Source organism: Somniosus microcephalus, chromosome 17, assembly GCF_052327205.1.
Source record: "Somniosus microcephalus isolate GS21.2 chromosome 17, FLI_Smic_1.0, whole genome shotgun sequence".
NCBI classification, from domain to species: domain Eukaryota; kingdom Metazoa; phylum Chordata; class Chondrichthyes; order Squaliformes; family Somniosidae; genus Somniosus; species Somniosus microcephalus.
The window spans coordinates 70,744,893-70,770,583 of NC_141003.1; the positions used below are offsets into that span (position 1 = coordinate 70,744,893).

General features: G+C 48.5%; 1 protein-coding gene across 1 annotated transcript in view; it reads left to right on the forward strand.

The window, feature by feature from the left end:
• LOC147105850 (carboxypeptidase A1-like) overlaps window positions 1–25,691 on the forward strand; it is a 39,597-nt gene that overhangs the window by 13,372 nt on the left and 534 nt on the right. The window contains exons 4-9 of the mRNA XM_086010865.1: window positions 7–141; window positions 11,306–11,404; window positions 14,549–14,650; window positions 18,265–18,363; window positions 18,825–18,935; window positions 23,477–23,567. Of these exons, the coding sequence (XP_085866991.1) occupies window positions 7–141; window positions 11,306–11,404; window positions 14,549–14,650; window positions 18,265–18,363; window positions 18,825–18,935; window positions 23,477–23,567 (637 nt within the window). The remainder of the gene's footprint in view (window positions 1–6; window positions 142–11,305; window positions 11,405–14,548; window positions 14,651–18,264; window positions 18,364–18,824; window positions 18,936–23,476; window positions 23,568–25,691) is intronic.

Genomic DNA, 25,691 nt, shown 5'->3' on the forward strand with positions numbered 1-25,691 from the left:
TTGCAGCTTGATTTCTGGAAAGAACCTGTAACAACTGTCCTCCCGATTGACCTACGAGTCCCTGGCAAGCATGTCCGCACTGTCAAAGCCTTTCTGGAGTCTAAAGGCATCACATATTCCGTCATGATCAAGAACCTACAGGTAAATCTGGGAATATTTTAGACTCCTGGCTGTGCAAGTTGTCAGTTTGTGATTGAGTGGGGGAAGCGAGCTGATGCTGTACAGCCGTTTAATGAGTCTCCTCAGCCTGTGATAAGTAGTGAAACTCCGAATGAAAGTGGTTAGACTCTCTCTTGTTGGAGATAGTCATTGCCTGGCACTTGTGTGACGCGAATGTTACTTGCCACTTATTAGCCCAAGTCTGAATGTCGTCCAGGTCTTACTGCATGTGGGCATGGACTGCTTTATTATCTGAGGAGTTGCGAATGGAACTGTGATCATAACTCGACTAGTTAATAGTAATTTATCACTGAGAATACAGGATCTGGAAGATGTTCACAGGGCAGCCAACTCCAAGGTGAAATTTAGGAAGCACAACAATCATTAGGTATAATTCAACTGGCAGCAACTTAGGGTCACTAAACGTCAGCACAAAGTTCTCAAGCTGTTAAAACAGCAAACCGAATGATGCCAAGCATAGCAGGGGGTGTAACCTATATATCCAAGGAGGTCGTTTTAAAACTGTATCTGCCCCTGGTGAGACCACATCTAGAGAACTGCATGCAGTTTTGGTGACCCTATCTGGGATTGTTCTCCTTAGAGTAGAGAGGGTTAAGGGGAGATTTAATAGAGGTGCTCAAAATGACATGGGGTTTTGATCGAGTAAATAGGAAGAAACTGATTCCACTGGCAGGAGGGTCAATAACCAGAGGAGACTTATTTAAGATAATTGACAAAAGAACCAGAGGGGAGATGAGGAGAAATGTTTTTTACGCAGCGAGTTGTTGTGATCTGGAATGCACTGCCTGAACGGATGGTGGAAGCAGATTCAATAGTAACTTTCAAAAGGGAATTGGAGAAATACTTGAAGGGGAGGAAATTGCAAGGCTATTCGGGGAAGAGCAGGAGAGTGGGACTAATTGTATTGCTCTTTCAAAGAGTCGGCATAGGCACGATGGGCTGAATGGCCTCCTTCTGTGCTGTATCAGTCTATGATTCTATGAATTCAAAAAGGAGTCATTGGAGGGGTTGCAGGGAAGGACAGGGAAGCTGATCACAGACCAAAAGGGAATGCCATATGGGGAAAGATTGACGACCCTGGGTCTTGTCTATCTTGAAAAGAGAAGAATGAGAGGGGAAATGATAGAAGTGTTTAAAATGATGAAAGGTTTGGACAAATTGGATCCCTGTAAGCTTAAGATACATCAAACAGTCTCAGGACTATCATTCTCTTTTAACAGCTCTTGAAAGAAATCCTATTCACTTTTATACTCCTGGTAGTGCAGCTTTTCTTCTCATTCCATGCTATTTCATGTCCTTATTCCATGAATTACTTTTCAATTGTCCCACCAGCACAGGGACCTGTTCCATGGTGTATTTGATTGTCTCCATCATTGTTTCTACTCCTAACCTTCAATCCTTTTTATAGTGATCTGGGTTGTTATGGTTGGGGTTGTCCACCGGGTGGTGCTGTAGCCAATGCTGCTGCTAAGGTCAGGGGTTTTGCTTCCTGCATAGGTCAGCACAAGGTGGAATGCCAGGATGCTGAATGCAGGCCTGATGTTTGCTACTCTGTATGTGTTTCCCAGTTGTTAATAAAGTACTCGTGTTAATTCTAACATCGAGCCTCTTTGAGTTCCTCGTTCCACTTTCTGGATTTATCACATTTGGTGACGAGGCAACTAAAGGACCCTGCATAAAGAAGAAAAGTCTGCCGGGATGTTTAAACAACAAAATCACGAGCTAAAGTTAGCTACAAGCTGGAAGAGAGCATGGCTGCCACGGTAGGAACGGTTTCCGCTTTTGATATTCAAGCACAAACCTGGGAAGAATACTGTGACGTGTTGGGTTATTTTTTCGAAGCAAATGAAATAAATGATGCCGGAAAAAGGAAAGCCGTTCTGCTTAGTTCAGTGGGAAGCCAAACCTACAGTTTGATGAAAAATCTGCTCAGTCCTGAAAAGCCTAGAGACAAATCATTTGTTGAATTAGTGGCCTTGCTAAAAGAACATTTCAACCCTAAGCCTAGTGAGATTGTACAGCGGTTCAAGTTTAATTCAAGGAACAGGAAAGAGGAAGAGAGCGTAATGGACTATGTAGCGGTGTTGCATAAATTAGCACAAGATTGCAATTATGGGAACAACCTGAAGGAAATGCTGCGAGATAGGCTAGTTTGCGGAATTATGGACGACCGAATGCAGCGTAGATTATTATCCGAGACTGGGCTTACTTATGAAAAAGCATTGGAACTTGCTCAAGCCATAGAGACATCGAACCGAGATGTAAAAGAAATACAGGGTTCAGACAGGGCTAATGCTACGCAAGTTGCAGGTCAGGTTGTTGTGCACAAGTTGAACATGCGTCAGAAAGCACAACGTGAGCATGTGAAGGCATGTTATAGATGCAAGGGCGATCACCTGGCGAGTGAATGCCGGTTTCTGGAGGAAAAGTGCTACAAGTGTGGGAAACAAGGACACATAAAACGAGCTTGCAGGGCGAAATCACCTGTGGAGGAATCCAAACCAAAAGGGGGAGGACAGCAAAACCAAGGGAGAGAAGTGAAAAAACATGGAGCACACCACATCAGCGGGGAAGCTGAGGAAGAAGAGGACATGTTCATAATGTATAGCATGTTAGAGAACATTCCAAAAGTGGCTCCTATCACATTGCAACTGACAGTAAATGGCCTAGAAATTCAGTATAGCCACTTTTGGGGCGGTAAAGTCGGGCGGGCGCTGAAGTTAGCGCCCGCCGGAAAGTGGAGGCCACTTCGCCGAAATTCAGTAGCTTTGGCCAAGGAGTTTGGGCGAGCGCTGAAACTGGCGTTGCACTCCAATCTTTAGGCGCTAAGCCGGCGGTGCGGACTGATAACGCCAAGGCCGGGCGCAGCGCAGGTGCGGTCATGTTTTGATTGACAGCAGACACCCTGACGCCGGCCAGCTCTTAAAGGGGGAAGGGTCGACTTTGTCTGCAGCCACGCCCTGGATAGTGGAGCCCTGCAGCTAGGCCTGAACACTGCTGGTGGACCCAAATAGCGCCTGAAGCCATGCAGAAGGCCCGTGAACGAGCGCAGCGCTTCTCAGAGCATGCTTTGAGGGTGCTGCTTAGGGGGTTGGAAAAGAACAGAGAGATCTTGTGCCCGGACAGTGGCAAGAAGGCTCCCAGGAGGCAGTACAGGAGAGCCTGGAGGGAAATCGCCCTGAGGGTGTCAGCCAACAGCGATGTCCCCAGGACTGCTGACCAATGCCGCAAGAAGTTCAACGACCTCAGTCGGTTGGTCAGGGTGAGTACCCTTTCCAGTGTCCTCCTCATCCTTGCATGTGCACCTCACATTATGGGCAAAGGGACCTCAAAGGCCTAATGGCCAGCCCTCCTCCCACAGCTATGGCACTGGCATGATCATCAATAGCACTCTCTGCACTTAACACACTGGCCAAGCTATTCGACCATGGGAGGCAGTGCACACAACAACAGGGCACCACACTGTACTTAGAGGCCGTCCTTTCTCTTGCAGGCCAAGCTGGCGCGGAATTTGAAGAGCCAGACTGTCACCGGGGGAGGCCGTCCCCAGTTCCAGCAGCTCAGTCAGCTGGAGGAGAGCATGGCTCGACTCGTGCGTGGCCGGGTGACTGGCCCCGTTGCTATTGGAGATGCCGACCCTGTGCTGGGACCCAATGGTAAGGACATGACCGTTTGGACCTCTCTGGTTCCCCTTGCGCTTCAGATCTACATCCTTTGCCACTGTCCCACCAATACGCATAATGGCACTACTCATGCCTCCCTCGCTGACGCCCTGTCCTCACTCTAAAGCTACTCTTGTGCCTTCCTGCTTTCAGCTGGTGAGGAGGAGGTCCCTGAAGCTGAGAGTGCCAGTCCCTCGGAAGAGGAGGACGACGAGGACCAAGAGGAAGGCGGCACATCAGGGGAACCCTCATCCGCGCCAGGGGATGGCAATGGAGGGGACACGTCTTGCCTGGAGGAGAGCCAGGGGGAAGTGTTGCAGGGGGGTGTAGCTCCTGGGCCCAGTGGCGTCCAGGCACGCGGGAAGGGTCGGGCAGCACGGCTGCCTTCTCCCCAGAGGGGGGAAGTGTTGCAGGGGAGGGCAGTTGCTGGGCCCAGTGGCGTCCAGGCACGCGGGAAGGGTCGGGCAGCTCGGCGGCCTTCTCCCCAGAGGGAGAGTCCGCCCTCCAGTCCGGAGACGGTCCTCGCCCAGGAGGTGCGCCTCCTTGATGAAATGTCCGCGGCCTCGGAGCGGCGCCACAGCGAGTTCATGGGGGTTGTGGGACAGTTGCCTCAGGCCATTGAGTCCCTGGCTCATAGTGTGGCCAATTTCAGGGACTCACAGGCCAGGGGTGTCGAGCAACTCGCGGCAGCACAGGCCAGGGGTATCGAGCAACTCGCGGCAGCACAGGACGCGAGTCGCGAGTTCATGAGTGGTGCCGTCCAGACACTGGCTGATCTGATGCGGGCAAAGACCAGGGCAGTTCGCGCACTCACTTCTGCCACACTCGCTGTGTCACGGAAGCATCGCCAGGGCACCCACCGCCCTGCTGCAGCACAGCGGTCTGGCCTTCACCAGATTGCTGCACTTGCTGCAGTGCCAGGCCGGCCGAGTGCCAGTGTCTCTGGCGACCAGCGAGCGCCTGGCATCAGCCAGCTTGCCCCCATTGCTGCAGCTGCCACTGCCACTCCCCCAGCCAAGGTGCGACGAGCTGCTGGAGAGACTGATGCTGGCCAGCCACAGCTGCAGCAGTCAGCAGCCGGCCCCTCCAGGGCCGGACCTCGTCTAGGCCGACCCCCAAGGGCATCTGCCGTCACGCATTGTGCCCCTCAGGAGCCTTCCCCCAGCCTTGCAACACCCACAGGGCCCAGGTTGAGGCGGAGCAACAGGTCGGGCAGGGGCCGGAGAAGCCTGCACAAGGACTCGCCCTCTCGGCACACCAAGTAGAGTGTGTTGCCAACTGTTTTTTTTATATGGGGGTGTTTGTGTTCTGGAGGGGGGGGGCTTATTTTGGTAAGGCCGAAGATGAAGGCAAATGTTTTTTTATATGGGGGTGTTTGTGTTCTGGAGGGGGGGGGCTTATTTTGGTAAGGCCGAGGATGAAGGCCAATTGGAAGGACAATTTTTGTTATTCCTCCCCAGGTTGTGGGAGTGAGATATGTTTTTGACTGTTTTTTGGGGGTCTTGTCTGTTTTTCTGTTTCATGTGGGAAGGGCCCTGAGTTTGTTAAATAAAGCTTTTTATTTATTCAGCTTGTCCAGGTGTCATGTTTCAAGTGGTTGTTGCGTTAACCGGCTGAGGGCTTACGGAGCGGCTGCATTCAGGTGCGTTCATTGCCACAAGCCATTCCCTGACAGGGGACCTAGAAGTGTCGTTCAATAAGCCGCCGGCGGACGGCCCTTGGACCTTGTGGCTCCCTCCTGGGCTGGTACTCCTCCTCCTCCTCCTCCTCCTCATGGTCCTCCTGCTCGTCCTCCTGAGATGGTGGTCCAACGCGAGGTGGCAGTGCCTGAGTCCTGCGGATAGCCAGGTTGTGCAGCATGCAGCAAACGACGACGAACTGGGAGACTCTATCCGGCGAATACTGTAGAGATCCGCCGGAACGATCCAGGCAGCGGAACCGTTGCTTGAGGACGCCAATCGTTTGCTCTATGATGTTCCTTGTGGCTTGATGGCTTTCGTTGTATGCCTCCTCCGCAGGGGTCCTGGGCGTGCGGAGCGGGGTCATGAGCCATGTACACAAAGGGTAGCCCTTGTCCCCAATAAGCCATCCCCTTGGTGGAGGCTGTGCCTGGAACATGTCAGCCACAGTAGTCTGGCGCAGGATAAATGCATCGTGGCTGCTTCCTGGAAAGCGGGCATTGACAGCTAGGATGCGCTGCCTGTGGTCACACACCAGCTGTACATTGAGGGAATGGTAGCCCTTCCGGTTGCGGTAATCCTCGGCATTGTCGATAGGTGCCCGCATAGCCACATGCGTGCAGTCAATGGCGCCCTGCACCATGGGGAAGTCGGCGATCCTGGCAAATCCGACTGCACGCTGCTCCTGCCTCTCTAGGGTCATGGGGAAGGAGATGAATTGGTGTCTCCTTGCGAAAAGGGCATCGGTGACCTGCCGGATGCAGCGATGCACGGCGAACTGGGAGATGTTCGCTATGTCCCCAGCAGCGGCTTGGAAGGAGCCGCTTGCATAAAAGTTCAGAGCCACCGTGACCTTCACTTCCACCGACAGAGACGTCCTGCACATCAGCTGTGGACGCAGATCTCTGTGAAGCAGCTGGCAGATCTCTGCAACCACCTCCCTTCTGAAGCACAGCCTCTTAACACAATGCGCGGCAGTCATGGTGAGATAGGACACCTGCTGCCGGTATTCCCTGAGTGGGTAAGGCCTACGTTGCCGACGCCTGATGGCCCCTCTGCGTCTAGGCATGGCTGGCCCTCTCACACAGCGTCTGCGAGCCCTTCGCACATAATGCTGGAACTGAGGGTTGGAACCCCATGCAGCCCCCATAATAAACTTGCAAACAGTGAAATCACAATGAGTCTAATTTCCAAGCTCTGGCCAGAAGCCAAAAATACCTCTCCTATGTTGTCCCAAATCAGTAAGGTCTGTTCCTTGGTCTCTGTCCAGAAATCCAAAGCACTAAAGTCATGGCAGCAAAATGGCTGGCCTTTATAGTTCAGTCTAAGTGCCCTTTAATTAGCGCTCCCCGAGGCCCGCAGGGCCTCTGCTGCGTTCCAGTTCACAGTTCTTAACAGCGCCACGCCCACATTGGGCGGGCGCCACTGAATTTCCGGTTTGGGGCGCACAAACAGCGTTGCACGACGAAATGACGCCATAAGCTGCGCGCGCAGCTGAGTGGGCGCAAACACTTTGCGCCGGCGCTAAATGTCAACTGAAGTTGGGCGTAGGCGCAGTTCGGACTGCGCCCGGGCGCTAAGTGCCGAGCGCTGGAAATCTACCCCTCTTAAGGCGTTAACGGCTGGCGAACGCTACTGAATTTCTAGGCCAGTGACTCTAAGGTGAACTTTGAAGTGGATACAGGGTGCGGCGTGACCATAATGAACAAGGCAGAGTTAAAGCCTTGCTCCCTGCATCTTAAAACATATACAGGTGAATGAGTAGCGACATTAGGTTCAGCTAAGGTAACTGTGCAACACAGGGACACAGTGGAACAGCTACCTGTAGTTATAGTATCGGGTACCAGACCAAACCTGTTAGGTCGGGGCTGGATAAAAGAACTTAAATTAGACTGGGGAGCAGTACATCAAATAGATGCGGGCAAACAGTTGACTTTGCAAGAAGTGTTGCGTGAACATGAGAATGTGTTCAAGGAGGAACTTGGCACATTTAATGACCCCCCAGCTAAGATTTATGTAGACAAGGAGGCGCCGCCAAGGTTTTTTAAACAACGACCTGTGCTTTATGCCATGAAGCCAAAGGTAGAGGCTGAGCTTGACCGCCTATTGAGAGAGAACATACTGGAGCCAGTGAAATGTTTGGAATGGGCAGCTCCCATAGTACCTGTTTTAAAACCGGACAATTCGGTAAGACTCTGTGGAGACTATAAATTGACTGTCAATCGGGTGTCCAAACTAGAGCAGTATCCTATTCCCAAAACAGAGGATCTCTTTGCAAACCTGACTGGAGGAAAGAAATTCACAAAGTTGGATATGAGTCATGCCTACTTGCAGATTACACTGGATGACGAATCAAAGAAGTATGTCACCATAAATACACACAAGGGCTTGTTTACTTATAACCGCTTACCGTTTGGTGTCTCATCTAGTCCAGCTATCTTCCAGAGGACAATCGAAGGTGTACTGCAAGGGATTCCACATGTTTCCATCTATCTGGATGACATTCTGGTGACGGGAAGAACCGACCAGGAGCATCTGAGCACTCTGAGAGAGGTACTACAGAGATTGGAGAGGGCAGGGTTGCGGCTCAAGAGGAGTAAGTGCACTTTCCTGGGGAATGAGGCAGTGTTCCTGGGACACAGAGTGGACGCCACCGGGCTCCATCCACTCAAGGAGAAGGTACAAGCACTGCAGGATGCCCCTGCTCCTACAAATGTGGCTGAGTTAAAAGCTTACCTGGGACTGCTGAACTATTATAACAGGTTTTTACCAAACTTGTCAACAGTGTTAGCACCTCTTCACAAACTACTGCGCAAGGAGACACAGTGGCAGTGGGGAGAGGAGCAGGGTGTTTCATTTGAACAGTCCAAGAAACTAATGCTGTCGTCGGATGTGCTGGTTCATTACAATGTAGAGAAAGACATAATTCTCTCTTGTGACGCTTCACCTTACGGGGTGGGAGCAGTTCTTTCACACTGCATGGAAGATGGAACTGAAAGACCAATAGGGTTTATGTCCCGAACTCTAACACCAGCGGAAAAAAACTATTCCCAGTTAGACAGAGGGGTTAGCAGTAATGTTTGGGTTACAGAGGTTCCACAAGTACATATATGGCAGGAAGTTCACCATATGCACCGATCATAAACCTCTTCTCTCTCTTTTCAATGAAATGAAAGCAGTTCCACAGATGGTGTCACCCCGGATCTAGAGGTGGGCCGTGACGTTGAGGGCATATGAGTATGTCATCGTCTATAAGGCGGGCAAGTACCATGGGAACGCAGATGCCTTGAGCCGTCTTCCACTGCCAGGCACACCTATCCGTGCAGCTCCAGAGGACAGAGTGTTGATGTTGGAGGACACTGACACGGCACTTGTGACTGCAGAGCAAGTAAGAACATGGACAGGTAAAGATCCAGTACTGTCTAGAGTTCGAGAATATTTGGTGAGGGGATGGCCACAGCATCCGGAAGGGGCTGACTTCACACCCTACAGTGTCAGGAAAACAGAGCTGAGTGTGCAGGATGGTTGCATGTTGTGGGGAGCACGAGTGATTATTCCACAGCCAGCACGACAGTCTATCCTAGAGCAACTACATCAGTGTCATCCTGGGGTCTCGCGTATGAAAGCCTTGGCTAGGAGTTACTTGTGGTGGCCAAAGCTAGATGAGGAGATAGAAAATCTAGTCAAGACATGCAGCACTTGTCAGGAACACCGGAAGGCACCAGCAGCGGCTCCTCTCCACCCCTGGGAGTGGCCGGATAAACCATGGAGGAGATTGCACTTAGATTATGCGGGTCCATTCATGGGGAAGGTGTTCCTCAGAATCATTGATGCACATTCCAAATGGATGGATGTTTATCCTGTAAATTCTGCTTCCGCCACTACTACTATAGACTGCCTGCGTCGGAGCTTCAGTAATCAAGGGCTACCGGAGATCGTGGTGAGTGACAGTGCCACTTGTTTTGTGAGTACAGAGACAAAAGAGTTCTTGAGGAAAAATGGCATAGTGCAGGTGACCTCGGCTCCATATCATCCGTCCTCAAATGGACTTGCGGAGAGAGCCATACAAACATTTAAAGAGATGATGAAAAAAGTGCAGAAGGGAGTTTAGCAGCCAAAGTGTCACGGGTTCTGTTCAGCTACAGAATAACACCTCAATCCAGCACAGGACTCTCTCCTGCGGAGATGTTATTAGTTCGTAGACTACGCTCCACTCTTGACCTTGTCCACCCAGACCTAAAAAGGAAAATGGAAAACAGACAAAACAAACAAAAAGGGAACCATGACAAAAGAACAAAGAGCCGAAGTTTTAGAGAAGGAGATGCGGTCCTTACCAGAAATTTCAGTTATGGACCAAAGTGCATTCCTGGTTTCATAGACTCAATGACCGGTCCAGTATCATACAAGGTCATGTTGGGAGATGGTAGGGTAGTATGCAGACATGTAGATCAGATACTTACCAGACAAGGGGAAATTGAAATGAAGGTTCCAGATGCAATGGCTGAGGACAGGTTGGCCCCCAGTTATTCAAGTGCATCTGTGGTGACACCACCAGGGACAGAGACAATTCCACAGGAACCCATTCGTCAAGAGGGAACCATTGTTGCAGAGTCAGATACTCCGAGCACTGCTCAGGAGCAGCTGGTGGCTTCACCACAAACAAGCAGGGACTTTACTGTTAGGCGTTCACAAAGGACTCGCAAGCCACCAGAGAGCTTGATACTGACCTGTTAGATTCGTCAAGTATGGAACATGGTGAATGGAGACTTCTTATGTGACCCTTAGGAATGGTTGTTTGTTAAGAAATTCATACTGAAATCTTAAGGGGGGAGGGATATAGTGATCTGGGTTGTTATGGTTGGGGTTGTCCACCGGGTGGTGCTGTAGCCAATGCTGCTGCTAAGGTCAGGGGTTTTGCGTTTCCCAGTTGTTAATAAAGTACTTGTGTTAATTCTAACATCGAGCCTCTTTGAGTTCCTTGTTCCACTTTCTGAATTTATCACACTTTTCCTAGCCATTAGAGCTTGGCTCAGTTGTTAACACTCACACCTCTGGGTCAGAGTGTTGAAGGTTTGTGCTCTAGTCTAGCGCGTAATCTAAGCTGGGACTTAGGTGTTGTACTGGGGAGCGCTGCATTGTTGAAAATGATGTCCTTCAGATGAAGCCCTGTCTCCCTGTTCCATAGGTTGGAGTGGATGTTCAGGATGTAGAGTTGCCAACCCTCCAGGATTGTCCTGGAGTTTCCATGAATAAATGATTAATCTCTTGGACACTGTTGCGAGCACCCCAGGGAGAAAAATCATAGGGGCATTAAAAAAAATGGTGCGATTTCTTTGTTTTCTTTGAACGCTTTTAGTTTATCAGTGATAAAAAATATTGGCGATGGGAGGAAAAAAGGCTGTTTGACTGAGTGGGGGCAATTGGAGGCAGGCAGTCAAGTGATGGAACCTCCAGGAATGAATCCTACCAGAGTTGGCAACCCAATCATGATCTCATGACATTAGAAGATCAGGGAGTTCTCCCGGTCCTCTGGCCAACATTCCTCCCTCAACCAATACAACCATCCTTCATCCACCTCATCGATAGCCCTTTGGTGGGTTGTGGCTGGCACAGAATGGATGCCGTGTTTGCCTACGTAACAATAGTCACTGGGCTTCAATAAGTAATTCATTGTGTAAAGTGATTTGAGGTGGTGCTCTACAAATTTGAATATCATTATTGGCCAGACATTTCTCCAGCTTGGTGTTTTTTGGAACTGAATTCCTGTCTAATCTTGTTTTTCAGTCTTTGGTGGATGAAGAGCACATCAGCATGTTGGTTTCTGAGCTGAGACAAAACGGCACCTACAGCTTTAATTATAAGGCCTACCACACACTGAAAGAGGTGAGATACTCTATAGCCTGCAGTGTAGGCATGCCTGGTGTCAATTGGGAGGTGTGATACCCTCAGGGGTCTGTATCATGTTGCTAGGCCTATCCTGATAATTGTATCATCCTGTAGCTATCTGGTTCAACAACAACAACTTGTATTTATATAGCGTCTTTAACGTAGTAAAACATCCCAAGGCGCTTCACAGGTGTGTTATCAAACAAAATTTGACACCGAGCCACATAAAGAGATATTAGGACAGGTGACCAAAAGCTTGGGTCATAGAGGTAGATTTTAAGGAGCGCCTTAAAGGAGGAGAGAGAGGTAGAGAGGCAGAGAGGTTTATGGAGGAAATTCCAGAGCTTAGGGAAATCGGGGAGGTGCAAGAGGGCCGAATTGGAGGAGCTCAGAGATCTCGGAGGGTGTGGGGCAGGAGGAGGTTACGGAGATAGGGAGGGGGCGAGGCCATCGAGGGATTTGAATACAAGGCTGAGAATTTTAAAATCAAGACATTGTCGAACTGGGAGCCAATGTAGGTCAGCGAGCACAGGGGTGATGGGTGAGCAGGAATTGGTGCATGTTAGGACATGGGCAGCAGAGTTTTGGATGAGCTCAATGTTGCGGAGGGTGCTAGGTGGGAGGTCTACCAGGAGAACATTGGAATATTTGAGTCTGTAGATTACAAAGGCATGAATGAGGGTTATAGCAGCAGATGGGCTGAGGCAGGGGCGGAGATGGGCGATGTTATGTGGGTGGAAGTAGGTGGTCTTGGTGATGCAGAGAATATGGGGTCAGAATCTCAGCTTGGGATCAAATCAGACGCGGAGGTTGCGAACAGTCTGAACAGTGGCCAGGGAGAGGGATGGAGTCAGTGGCTGGGGAACGGAGTTTGTGGCACAGCGTAGGAAACTGCTACAAGTGGGTCCTGTACTTGGATCTATAGGGTGAATTCAGCGATCTCACATTCCAACGGGTGTCTCGTTAGAAGGGGCCACGGGTGGGAGAATCAGGGTGACGATGTCTCTGTCTCTGACTCGCTCTCTTTTCAATCTCAGTGCTCCTGCTGAGATCACAGGATGGTTGATTTTAGCCTTTAGAGATGCTCTTTGGCTTAGAGGACTGCAGCTGACTGCAAGCACACATTTTTCCACCATCAGCTGCACCCCTAAGTGCAAACCGCGGGACCTGAAAGGACGGACAGCAGCCGAGGCCCATGATTGTGTGGGTCTGTGAATCTGCCATCCGGTTCAGGTCACAAGAAAGTAAACGCAGGGAGTTTGCACTCTGGGTCTCCATATTTCACAATGAAGCCAGCTCGCAGGGAAGTGTTGGGGAATGCCTCATCTGAGGGCTGGGAAAGAAGTACCCACCCTCAATTATGGGGCAATGAAAAACTTGGAAAACAGTGACAGGATCGGACAAAGTCAATATGGATTCACAAAAGGTAAATCGTGCTTGACTAATCTACTGGAATTTTTTGAGGATGTAAATGGTAAAATAGATAAGGGAGAACCAGTGGATGTGGTGTATTTGGACTTTCAGAAGGCTTTCGATAAGGTCCCACATAAGAGATTAGCGTGTAAAGTTAAGGCACATGGGATTGGGGGCAAGGTATTGATGCGCTATCAACAACACCAAAGACTACGAGATGGACTTATATGAAGTAGGCTTTTATTGACTAAGAACTGGAGCATGCCTCTGCTAGTGAATCCATCCTAAGAGCTCCCGGGGGAAGGGTGGTGAGTCACCTTTATACCCGGGCTTAGGGGTGGAGCCAGGGGTGGAGACATGCCCGGACTTGTACAGAGTTAACAGTGGTTTACCACACAGACATGTACAGGGTTAACAGTGGTTTACCACAGGTATTGACTTGGATAGAGAACTGGTTGGCAGACAGAAAGCAAAGAGTTGGAATAAACGGGTCTTTTTCAGAATGGCAGGCAGTGACTAGTGGGGTACCGCAGGGATCGGTCCTTGGACCCCAGCTATTCACAATATATATTAATGATCTGGACAAGGGAACTAGATGTAATATCTCCAAATTTGCAGACGACACAAAGCTGGGTGGGCATGTGTGCTGTGAGGAGGATGTCGAGAAACTCCAGGATGATTTGGACAGGTTGGGTGATTGGGCAGAAGCATGGCAGATGCAGTATAACGTGGATAAATGTGAGGTTATCCACTTTGGTGGCAAAAACAGGAAGGCAGATGATTATCTAAATGGCAATAGATTGGGAGAAGGGGAAGTGCAATGAGACCTGGGTGTCCTTGTGCACCAGGCGCTGAAGGTAAGCATACAGGTGCAGCAGGCGGTTAAGAAGGCAAATGATATGTTGGCCTTCGTAGCGAGAGGGTTTGAGTACAGGAACAAGGATGTCTTGCTGCAGTTGTACAGGGCCTTGGTGAGACCACATCTTGAGTATTGTGTGCAGTTTTGGTCGCCTTATCTGAGGAAGGATGTTCTTGCCATGGAAGGAGTTCAGCAAAGATTCACCAGGCTGATACCTGGGATGGCAGGAATGACATATGAGGAGAGATTGGGTCGATTGGACTTGTACTTGCTGGAGTTTAGAAGAATGAGAGGTGATTTCATTGAAACTTATAAAATTCTGACAGGACTGGACAGACTAGATGCAGGAAGGATGTTCCCGATGGTCGGGGAGTCCAGAACCAGGGGACACAGTCTAAGGATAAAGGGTAGGCCATTTAGGACAGAAATGAGGAGGAATTTCTTCACCCAGAGAGTGGTGAACCTGTGGAACTCTCTACCACAGAAGGTGGTGGAGGCCAGTTCATTAAATATATTCAAGAAGGAGTTGGATATATTTCTTAAGGCTAAAGGGATCAAGGGTTATGGGGAGAAAGCAGGGACCGGGTACTGAATTTGGATGATCAGCCATGATCGCATTGAATGGCGGAGCAGGCTCGAGGGGCCGAATGGCCTACTCCTGCTCCTATCTTCTATGTTTCTATGTTTATATGTCTTATGCTGCATCATGGCAGCCACTCCATCCATGCACCAACCCATCCAGGGAATGTACAAGAACCACGTACAATACCCTCTTAAGCACATCTCTTTTTGCATGGTTCTCGATGACGATGTTATACAGGGATGTATTGGTGTGATTTACACATTCTCTATTGTTGCTTTTGCCTCAGATTTACAAATGGGTGAAGAATCTTGCAACTGAAAACCCGCAAATAGTCAGAAGAATGAGAATCGGTATAAGTTCCCAAGGTCGGGCAATTCATGTCCTGAAGGTTGGTCAAAGAAATGGAGACATTTACTGTCTCATCGTCACCTTATACCATTTCAGGACAGTTTGCTGGTGCTCAGTCAGTAACTAAATGGTGTTCAATCACATGAAATGTTAGCTCTACCCTGTACCTTCTCATGTAGATTCAGACACAAAACCGCTTAATGCATCACATCGTCAATCACACCCTGACAGGACGTAATGATGACTGAATGTGGGAATTGGAAAATCTCATCTTGACACAATGGGTGGTGGCTTATCTTCTGAGCTTGGTGGGGGGTGGGGGGGTGTTGTTGATGTGCATTGGTGGAGTAGAGGGAGCTGTGCTTTGCATCTACCCCATGCTGCAGCTGACCCGGGAGTACTCAATGCTGAGAGGGGAAGGGAAATCTAGCTCAGGGTGGGAATTGCAGCGGTAGGCCTTGTCGCTTAATTTCGCCCCCTTCTCCGTTGCTATGCAACCCAATCTCAGGCGGGAGAAAGCGAAGGAAATTCCGTCCCTCAAACTCAGCAAAGTCTGCCGGGATGTTCTCATTCAGTCTGTTTGTGATAGGCAGTTACTCAACAGTTTGGCCAGTGCCATTGCAGATGTACCAGCAGTAACTGGCCTGAACAACAATCACACTCTCACCTCTAGCACCCTGCACCTCTCTCCATTGCAGCCAATCTTGTCTTTCCCTATTTATCAGTGTTGCCCTAGGCAGTGCCCCTCTGAGCTATCTTCTTCCTCTTAACTTACAAATAAGCCATTCTCCGTGCTCTTTCTCCTCTCTGCATCCTCTCTGTGTTGAAAGCAAAGGATCAATCCCAAGCTCCTGTGTTGTGGGAACGGTGCTTAAAGGCAAATCATAGGCACACAGCCTCTGATTTCCATACATTGGGTGTGCTCTTTTGAGGTACACAAAAAAAATTAAACTGTAACTTAACTTAAAAAATTAAAGAAAACTTAATAAATTAAATTAACATTTGGTTGCCGGGGGAGATGAAGCACTCCAGTCCCCGCGGCGCCCACCAGTCATGGAAGGCCTCAAGCGTGCCGGCGGACACCGTGTGCTCCATTTCCAGGGCCACCCGGGCACGAATGTGGCCGCGGAAGAGAGGCAGGCAGTCGGGCCGGACGACCCCCTCGACCGCCCACTGCCTGGCCCAGCTAATGGCCACTTTGGCCAGGCCCGGGAGCAGTCATCTGTTGGGTGTGCGCGGATGTGTACACTTTTTAAGAGTGCCATTCCCCTCCGGGAGTGTGAGAGCCATGGAATTGACCCTCAAGGACCATCTCCCACTCTAACTCATTCTTTCCCAGAACTGGAAGACTATGGAGCTCCTCGACTCCCTCAGTCTTCCCTTTCTCCTAGTCTAAGCTTTTTTTAAAACACAAACTCACCGTTACGTAACCACTAGTCCTTGATTTCATTGAATCATAGAATCATAGAATGGTTACAGCACAGAAGGAGGCCATTTGGCCCATCGCGCCCGTGCCGGCTCTCTGCGAGAGCACTTCAGGGAGTCCCACTCCCCGCCCTTTCTCCGTAGGCCTGCAAATTTCTTTCCTTCAGGTATTTATCCAACTCTCTTTTGAAAGCTGTAATTGAATCTGCCTCCACCACCCTTTCAGGCAGTGCATTCCAGATCCTAACCACTCGCTGCATAAAAAAGTTTTTTCTTATGTCGCCTTTGGTTCTTTTGCCCAGAATTGGACAATACCCCAGTTGAGGCTGAACTAGTGTTTTATACAGGTTCATCATAATTTCCACGCTTTTGTACTCTATACCTCTATTCATGAAGCCCAGAATCCTGTAAGCTTTTTTAACTGCTTTCTCAACCTGCCCTGCCACCTTCAATGATTTGTGCACATATACGCTCAGGTCTCTCTTTTCATGCATGCCTTTTAGGATTGTACCCTTTAGTTTATATTTCCTCTCCTCATTCTTTCTACCAAAATGTATCATTTTGCACTTTTCTGTGTTAAATTTCATCTGCCACGTGTCTGCCCATTCCACCAGATTTGCCTTGGCTCCTCTCTTGTTCTTGTTAACATTAGTGGTGTCCTGCACTTTGAACTCTGTCTTTTCACATAAGTTTCTCAATAGAGGAAAAAATGGTATACATAGGCACAGGTTAAGAGCTCCCTGGTCTAACTCCCATCCTGTTGGGTTTACATAGGATATTGCCATATATCCCTCTTGCTCGTATGTGGAGGTGTTACAGGCTATTGTCATATCTCCTTTACCTCTAATACAAGTTTGAGGACTAGGAAACATTGAAACATCTGGATAATACTCTTTATTAAATTAAGTCAATGAGGTAATAAAACACAACCCTTTACATGCCGTGTATATGAGATATAGGTACTAATACTCACGTACCAAGGACTCCTTCAGGAGATTGCGAGCATGTCATCTTGACTGCTTACGCTAGCCTCAGCAAGACTAGATTTAAAGGGGGAAAAGTTCCGTTGCTTTGTGCCTCCCGTTAGTGCCCTAAGAGGGCACTAACAGGGTGCAAAGCAACTAGCGCCCGGGCGCAACGCTGCCAACGCCTCCCGCGAAATTCAGCAGGAGGTTAGCGGTGGTGCTAACCGTTAGCGCCCTGCGGCACTGCGCCGCCGGCGATGACATCATCGCCGTGCACAGTGCCCCACTCGCGCCCCGGCAGCGATCTTCGGTAGCGCCCCCTGACTTACCACCATACGCTATGTCCGACGGGGTCAGGGGGGCCTACCTGCGGCCGAGACGGCGCTATTTAAAGGCGCAGTGCTGGGCAGCCATTTTTGTTGCTGGCCGCCTGCCAGCACCTGCCTCCACTGCCGTCCCCGGCCTCCTGACCCACCCCCCCGCGGAGTGCCAACTGCGCTCCGTGAGCCCGGCACTTCTCTTGAGTGCCAGGCTCTTTTGCCGGCACTCCGATCCCCGGTGGCCCAGCTAGGCCCCCGGTCGCGCTGCGCAAGGCCCCTCCCCTTTAAGAAGGGGAGGAAGGCCTGCAATACCGCGGCACGTAGCGCCGCAATATTCTCTCACAGCGTCCCAAGAGGGAGGCAGTGCACTTCCAGTAGTGCCCCGCTTCCCTTTTGGGGCACTACCACTCAATTTCGGCCGCGGGGGTGCTAATTATTCCGGGGCGCTAAAAGTAACGCCCCAGCGAAGTTAGCGCCCCAGAAGGGACTCGACTCAATTTTTCCCCCAAAGTCTCCAGGAGCACTAGTGTGTTGTATCTTTTATAGGTTGTTTACATAGGACAAATATGGGTACATCATGTTCTGTATGTATGCTGTTGACACATAAGCTTATTTGGTGCTAAAGTTAGTTGCCACCATTTGTTGTGCATGACTTTGATGTCTTAAGTTGTTTATTATATTTCGGACATTCCACACATGAGTGCTCATTCATTCTCTGTAGCACCCAACATCTCAAAGAGCCATTGCAGAATGAGTACTAATGTGTGGATAGATATTTTAAAAGCTTACTATAGCTATTCTATCTGGTACCCCCATACTTACACCTAGCATTGTCCACTTCTCCATTAGTACTGATGTACCATCAAACATGTACTGGGAGTGCACTCACTCTGTATTGTTCTCTTGAATAGAGCATTTAACGTGTTGTTTTCTCATCTGGACAGTTTAGCACAGGACACAAGCGTCCCGCCATATGGATCGACAGTGGTATCCATGGCCGTGAGTGGATAGCGCCTGCCGTCGCAATCTGGATGGCAAAGAAGGTAAGAGGACTTTTCAGAAGCTATGGGGGCAATTTTAACCTAACCCGGCCATGGGGAAACTGACCTGATCGGGTGCAACACTGGTTTTACACCCTGCCCGATTTTAGTCTCCATTGAAGTCAGTGGAGAGCAATATTGGGCGGGGGGGTGGGGGGTAAAAACCAGATCCCTTGGGTTTCCCACCCGGTCAGTTAGGTTTAAATGACCCCCTATATCACTCGCAACTTTACCAGATCACTCTGTCGTATTCCTTAAGGTTTAACTCACCCCAGTTCCTGCTGGTAAATATGGGTACCTGGTAGATACTTTTCCCTTGTGACCCGCAGTAAGATCGGACCTGTAGACAGCAGCAGAAACGAGGAATGAGCATAATTTTGCAAGTGGGGCAAACTGCGTAAAGTTGTGAGAAACAATCAGGCATCTGATTCTGAATTCTGTCCTTCCTCTTTTTGCATCATTAGATCACTACTGACTATGGCAAGGATCCCTCCATCACATCACTGCTAAACAAAATGGACATCTTCATGGCGATCATGGTGAATCCGGATGGTTATGTTTACAGTCACAACAAGGTAACTAGGTCAGGGTTTCAGACCTTACCACGTCTGTTTCATTCTGATTCTACCTTAATCTTTGCAATCCGCTCCCTCCCTCATAACAACAACAACCTGTATTTATATAGCGCTTTTGACATAGTAAACCATCCCAAGGCTCTTCACAGGAGCGTTATCAAACAAAATTTGATACCGAGCCACTTAAGGAGATATTGGGACAGGTGACCAAAAGCTTGGTCAAAGAGGTAGGTTTTAAGGAGCATCTTAAAGGAGGAGAGAGAGATAGAGCGGCGGAGAGATTTCAATTCTAGAGCTTAGGGCCTAGGCAGTTGAAGGCACGACCGTCAATGGTGGATCGATGAAAATCGGGGATGTGCAAGCGCAGAGGTCTCGGAGGGTTGTAGGGCTGGGGGAGGTTACAGAGATAGGGAGGGGCGAGACCGTAACCTATTGATGTTGCCGTTATGTAAACTCAAGGGAGGCTACAGATGGAATCGTTTACGGTCAGCAGTCGGGGCGAAGCCGGGTGTCTCTTCATTGGCAGAAGGGCTGAGAAGAGGGAAAGACTCAGTTCTGAGGTCAGTCAGCTGAATGGAATGTCCCAGATGGGAGGAGGACATTGAACAAGAAGTGAGAGCATTGGTGAAGGAGTGAGATCGAACTTAAGGCACGGTCAAACAGGTAGGCCTTTTTAGGAGGCTTTTGCAGCTACTCGGAGAGATTTAGGTTAGGGGTGTAATGCCTGAAAGATCGGCCTCTGAGGATGGGGCAAAGGGGCCTGAGAACAAGAAATCCAGGGTCAGACGATCAGAGGGTCTGGGCTGAGGTCAAGACTCCCCAAATAGAATGGGATGAGCCGATGAAAGACAAAGGGGATGAAATTTGTTCTGAGCAGTTGCACCAAACAGGCGATAGCCAAGCAGCAGCCTGTTTTGAAGGCATTGGAAAGGAAAATCAGGCGGAGTGTTACACAGTGTGTCAAACTATGTGGCGTTTCACCATCGCCATCTTTGCGCAATCGCCCAGGATGAATTTCACCCCCGAGGATTCGACAATCAATTTGACGTGACACAGGGAGCTGGACGATGTTGGGGTGATGGGGGTACAGGGTCTTGTGACAAGCCACACAGAGTATTGAATTCGCTGGAGTGTTTGGTGACCCATCAAGAGGAGAATTGGAGAAATCAGTCCTCGAGATGATGAGGGCGTGGATGAGGGGTTCCGGAGTAGGCACAGGCAGGGTGGGCACAGGCAGGGTGGGCACAGGCAGGGTGAGCACAGGCAGGGTGGGCACAGGCAGGGTGGGCACAGGCAGGGTGGGCACAGGCAGGGTGGGCACAGGCAGGGTGGGCAATGTTAGAGGTGTGGAAAGAAAGCAATTTTTGGTGATGGATTTAAAAGATCAGCTGATGGTTGAACAGAACAGAACAGAGCACTGGACTGCTCTAGACAGCGGGTAGTTAGGGAGTTTGGTGAAATATTATCTAGAAATAAGACTGGAATGACTTTTAAATGGTGACTGAATTACATCTGCGCATCATAATCCAATTAACCCTCTGCCCTCGAACCCCACTTCTCTTGGTCTTTGGCTCCCCACATGCAATCTAACGGGAGATCAACTAGTAAAAAGAGAAAATGCTGGAAATACACAGCTGGGGCATCAGTATCTGTAAAATATTGATTCCTCTTAACAACATAATTATGCACGTTAACTCCTGGCTAAGTGAATATTTTTTCTGGTCTATATTGTGGGTTTTTCTCGGTTTACGGTCCGTATTGTAGTCCCCTTCGCTGTATAATATGTGTTGTGTCTGTGTGTTGATAGAGACACTGAAGACAGGAGTTGGTTTCATAGGTGTTTACTAAACAAAGTCTGGAGGGGAACTAACTGATACAACACAATATACAGGCTTATATAGCCCGAGTGGCCATTACCGGCATTACAGTACACATGGGGCTCTTAAAGGCACATACACTACAATATGTCGCATGGTTTCTGTTATTCCGAGCATCTGCCTAAATGCAGAGTTACAACTGGTTAGGGTGTGAGACGATTGGATTGCATAAAGCCAGTGAAGAGCTTATGGTTGTATCGTGCAATGGGGGCTCCCTGGAAATCTTCATCCACCATCCCAAGATACTGTAACTTGATACCGCCTCTAATACAATAGTAAAATACTGCGGATGCTGGAAATCTGAAATAACAACAGAAAATGCTGGAAACACTCAGCAGGCCAGGCTGTATCCGTGGAGAGAGAAACAGAGTTAACGTTTCAGGTTTTAAGCAGGTGCAGAGGCAGGGAAAGGAAAGAACCTGCTTAAAACCTGTTCCATCTCTAACTTTTTCCAGTTCTGACGAAGGGTCACAGACCTGAAACGTTAACTCTGTTTCTCGCTCCACGGATGCTGCCTGGCCTGCTGAGTTTTTCCAGCGTTTTCTGTTGTTATTACCGCCTCTAATAATTTAGACAGAAAGTTAGAATGGGGGGAGCCCGCAATCAAACTTTCTTACTGAGCATAGGAAAGCAGGGAAGTAAGATTGGGGAGGAGGAAGACAGGGAATCTAGTTGATTCAGCACACTGTGTATTGGTGCCTGGGGAGAACAGGCTTTTTATTTCATTAGATCGAAGTGAGTTAATACTATTTGTTAATTTTTTTTTTAAGTTATACATTCATAAAATAAAGGCCTGGCTGAGCGACTAATGGCACTCATTCTCAGGAAGTGACGGACTGGCCTGGAGCTTGAGCCCATGTCTCCGTCTGGTTGGGAGTTAACCACAGGATGCAACACCACTTCTGCTAGTACGAGAGGGAGAGACAAGGCCCAGGGCAGTCAGCGAGGCTCACAATGCGCTCGTGAGTGACTCAAGTCACGAGTGGGTTCGCGTCAGTCTGCTGAGTGAATGTGCAGATATTTTCCATCCCACTGCACACCATGACGCTCCAATTCTCCCACTCACTCTTGACGTGTCTGTGAAGATTTATTTGTCCCCAGTTGCCATTTTTTTTTAAATTTGCTTATGGGATGTGGGCGTCACTGGCAAGGCCAGCATTTATTGCCCATCCCTAGTTGCCCTTGAGAAGGTGGCGGTGAGCCGCCGCCTTGAACCGCTGCAGTCCGTGTGGTGAAGGTACTCCCACAGTGCACATTGTGTATGAAATGAATTGATGTCTGAGTGTCGTCAGACTCATGGACGTGTGGAATGGATTTCCCAGTAAAGGCCGTGGAAGCAAGAACCCTGGAATCGTCTGAGATGAGCCGTAGAGTAACTTGTTCTCCTAAACCCGCACAGCTGCCATGGCGCTTCGGGGCCCCGTGTAACATTTAAATCCACCCTCCCATTAATTTGTACACATCTTGAACAGGTTGGGACTCTTTTCTCCAGCAAACAGAAGGCTGAGGGGTGACCTAATAGAGGTCTGTAAAATTCTGAAAGGGTTTAGAACATAAGAACATAAGAAATAGGAGCAGGAGTCGGTCATTTGGCCCTTCGAGCCTGCTCCGCCATTCAATAACGATCATGGCTGATCTTCTATCTCAACTCCACTTTCCTGCACTATCTCCATATCCCTTGATTCCCTTAATATTCAAAAATCTATCGTTCTCTGTCTTGAATATACTCAACGACTGAGCCTCCACAGCCCTCTGGGGTAGAGAATTCCAAAGATTCACCACCCTCTGAGTGAAGAAATTTCTCCTCATCTCAGTCCTAAATGGCCGATCCCTTATTCTGAGACTGTGACCCCTTGTTCTAGACTCCCCAGCCAGATGAAACATCCTCCCTGCATCTACCATGTCAAGCCTTGTATGTTTCAATGAGATCACCTCTCATTCTTCTAAACTCCAGAGAATAAAGGTCTAGTCTACTCAATCTCTCCTCATCGGACAATCCCCCCCCCATCCCGGGAATCAGTCTGGTGAACCTTCGTTACACTCCCTCTATGGCAAGTATATCCTTCCTTAGGTAAGGAGACCAAAACTGTACCCAATACTCCAGGTGAGGTCTCACCAGGGCCCGATATAATTGCAGTAATTTGATAGAGAAAATGTAGAGAAGATGTTTTTGCTTGTGGGGGATTCCAAACAAGGGATCATCATAAATATAAGATAGGCACCAATAAATCCAATGAAGAATTCAGGAGAAACTTCTTTACCCAGAGTGTGGTTAGAATGTGGAACTCGCTGCCACAGGGAGTGGTTGAGCTGAATAGCATCGGTGCATTTAAGGAGAAGCTAGATAAGTACATGAGGGAGAAAGGAATAGAAGGATATGCTGATAGGGTGAGATGAAGTAGGGTGGGAGGAGGCTCGTGTGGAGCATAAACACCGGCAGAGACCAGTTGGTCCGAGTGGCCTGTTTCTCTTCTGTAAATTCTATGTAAAATGACCATTTAACGGTTTGAATGGAAATTTTTCATCAGAACCAGAATTTGTTGACCCGTTGTTTCTCTTTCCAAATGCGGATGGAACCTGCTGTGCATTTCCCATAATATTTAGTGTATAATGTGTGTACTTTCTGATAATGAATGAGCTAATTCTGGCACCCTCTAATCCCAGAACCGCATGTGGCGTAAAACCATGTCCAAGAGGCCTGGATCTCATTGTTTTGGAGTTGACGCAAACAGGAATTTTGATGCCAACTTTGGAGGTGGGATATTGTTTCTGATATTGTTTTGCAATACTTGTCAGCATAATATTACATGATCTTGTTGTGCTTAAAGAGTTGATCAAATTACCCCCACTTACTGTTCACTCCATGATAAAACAGGCTGGAGTGTCTTGATCACCTATGATCCATGTACTGGCCGCGCTAGACGTGCTCCTATCTAGCTATCCAGCAAGTTAAACACTCATTCATAATAATCAAGGGGCTGAATGGCCTCCTCCTGTTCCCATGTATAACACACAGGCCGGAGTGTGTGTCACACACAGGGTAACACACAGGCCGGAGTGTGTGTCACATACAGGGTAACACACAGGCTGGAGTGTGTCGTGGGGACAGAATGCCAGGAAATCCTGGCTTTCTGCTCTTCTGTTGCTTTCTCTCACTCTGTGGGTAAATGTCCTGCCTTAGTGAGTTAATGCAGTGCTTGGTGTGAAACCAAGAGAATCTCAGGCTGAAGGGATATTTACTAGTCCTAGCCCCTTTCGGGCTACCCCGGATCAGTCATATTTCTCAGACGTTCACTTTCAACTAAAGTTTGAGGTAGCCGAATCCTAAAGATGCTTAATTGGGTCTAAAGGTCCGGACTATCTCTCCCTAAAGGAAAGGAACAACCCGAGAATGTTACCATCCTCCAGATAGTGCTTTTAATAAATTTAGCTAGACTGTAACGTCCCGGATATTATGAGGGTCTGGAAAACTCCCTCAGAATTCTGTAACTCTTCACTAGAGTGTACAGAGATTGAGTTCGCGAGTTTTTGATACAGAAGACTTATGTGAGACAATTCTAAAAATATATAGAGATTTATTAAAGAATGACATGCAATTTACAGTAAGTGAATCAGTCAATCGCAACATTAACAGTTCTAAAAAGAGAAAAAATACTATCTTTTTAACAGAGAATCTTACTTTTAAATCTTAACTTTGCTACAGTATTACAGTTCTTAAAGTTCTCTTTACACGATATCCATCAATATCAAATACCTTTGATCCCCGAGGTACAAAGAGTGGTAAACTACAGAGCCGCCTCTGAAGCCAAGAATCGCTTTGCCCAATTAAAGCGGCTCTGATATCCCATTTGAGAGTTCAATATTTATACCCTTTTCCAGTGGTATTTCCTTTAAGGCTTTCTGCTGATGCAAGTTAATTATCCCTAGTCATCTTTCTGCCGACCTCTGCAACTCTTACTGCTACATCAGCCAGAATTTTGTCTCATCTCCAAGTGTTCTGGGTTGACTATATAAAAACGGTGTGACGGGTAGGTGTTCCTTATTTTATGTCATCTTTACGAAGTTTAAATTAGAACACCTTATCCAGGGTGAACCATTGTTTTGTTCCCAAAAGTTCAGCTTGTCGGAGCCTGCACCTTCTGTTTCAATAAGGTTATTTAATCAGGGTCAACAACTGTCTTATCTCAATAGCCAGAATTCTTTCATAGCTATTTCCTAGTTGGGTTTCTAAATTTCCAAACCCATGTTTCAGTAAGGCCAGAATTCTTTCATAAGATAGTGTATTTTTCTAAATAGGTTATATGGCTTATTCCTTCACAAGGCTTAGGCCCAATCTATGCTTAATGAATTGATCTCCATTGGGACAGTGTGGATAGTCCAACTGGTCTCAGGATCAGGAGGATAAAAAAATGAGTTAGAGTTCCCGCCTTTGACTGCAGTTCATGATTGGCCTTAGGTAAGGCTAGGGAGTGAGTGGCAGCAGATTATATGACGATGGAAGGCGTCACAGATCAGGGTCATCTGTGACGTACTCGACGGGGAACAGTCTGCCGATGCTCACACCTGAAGGACGGCCACAAAGGCAAGGGACTGGAGGCTGGGACAGCAATGGAAAACAGATTCCAATGGGAGTCAGCTCCTTCTGGAGATGGAGGGGAGAAACCGTGAAGAATAGTGGGTTAGTGTTTGTGTTAGGGTTCTGGCTCGGATTGGGGTTACGGTTCGGGTTAGGCTGGAGTGTGCGAGCAGGAGGGTGGTTGTCCCTCTCTTGTGTTCATATTCTCATTTCTCGAGTTTTCTTGTTTCACTGGTGCCTGCCACTTTTGTTTGGCTCACGCTTTCTATAGCTTCTTGTCCTGTTTTACTTGCCATTATCCTT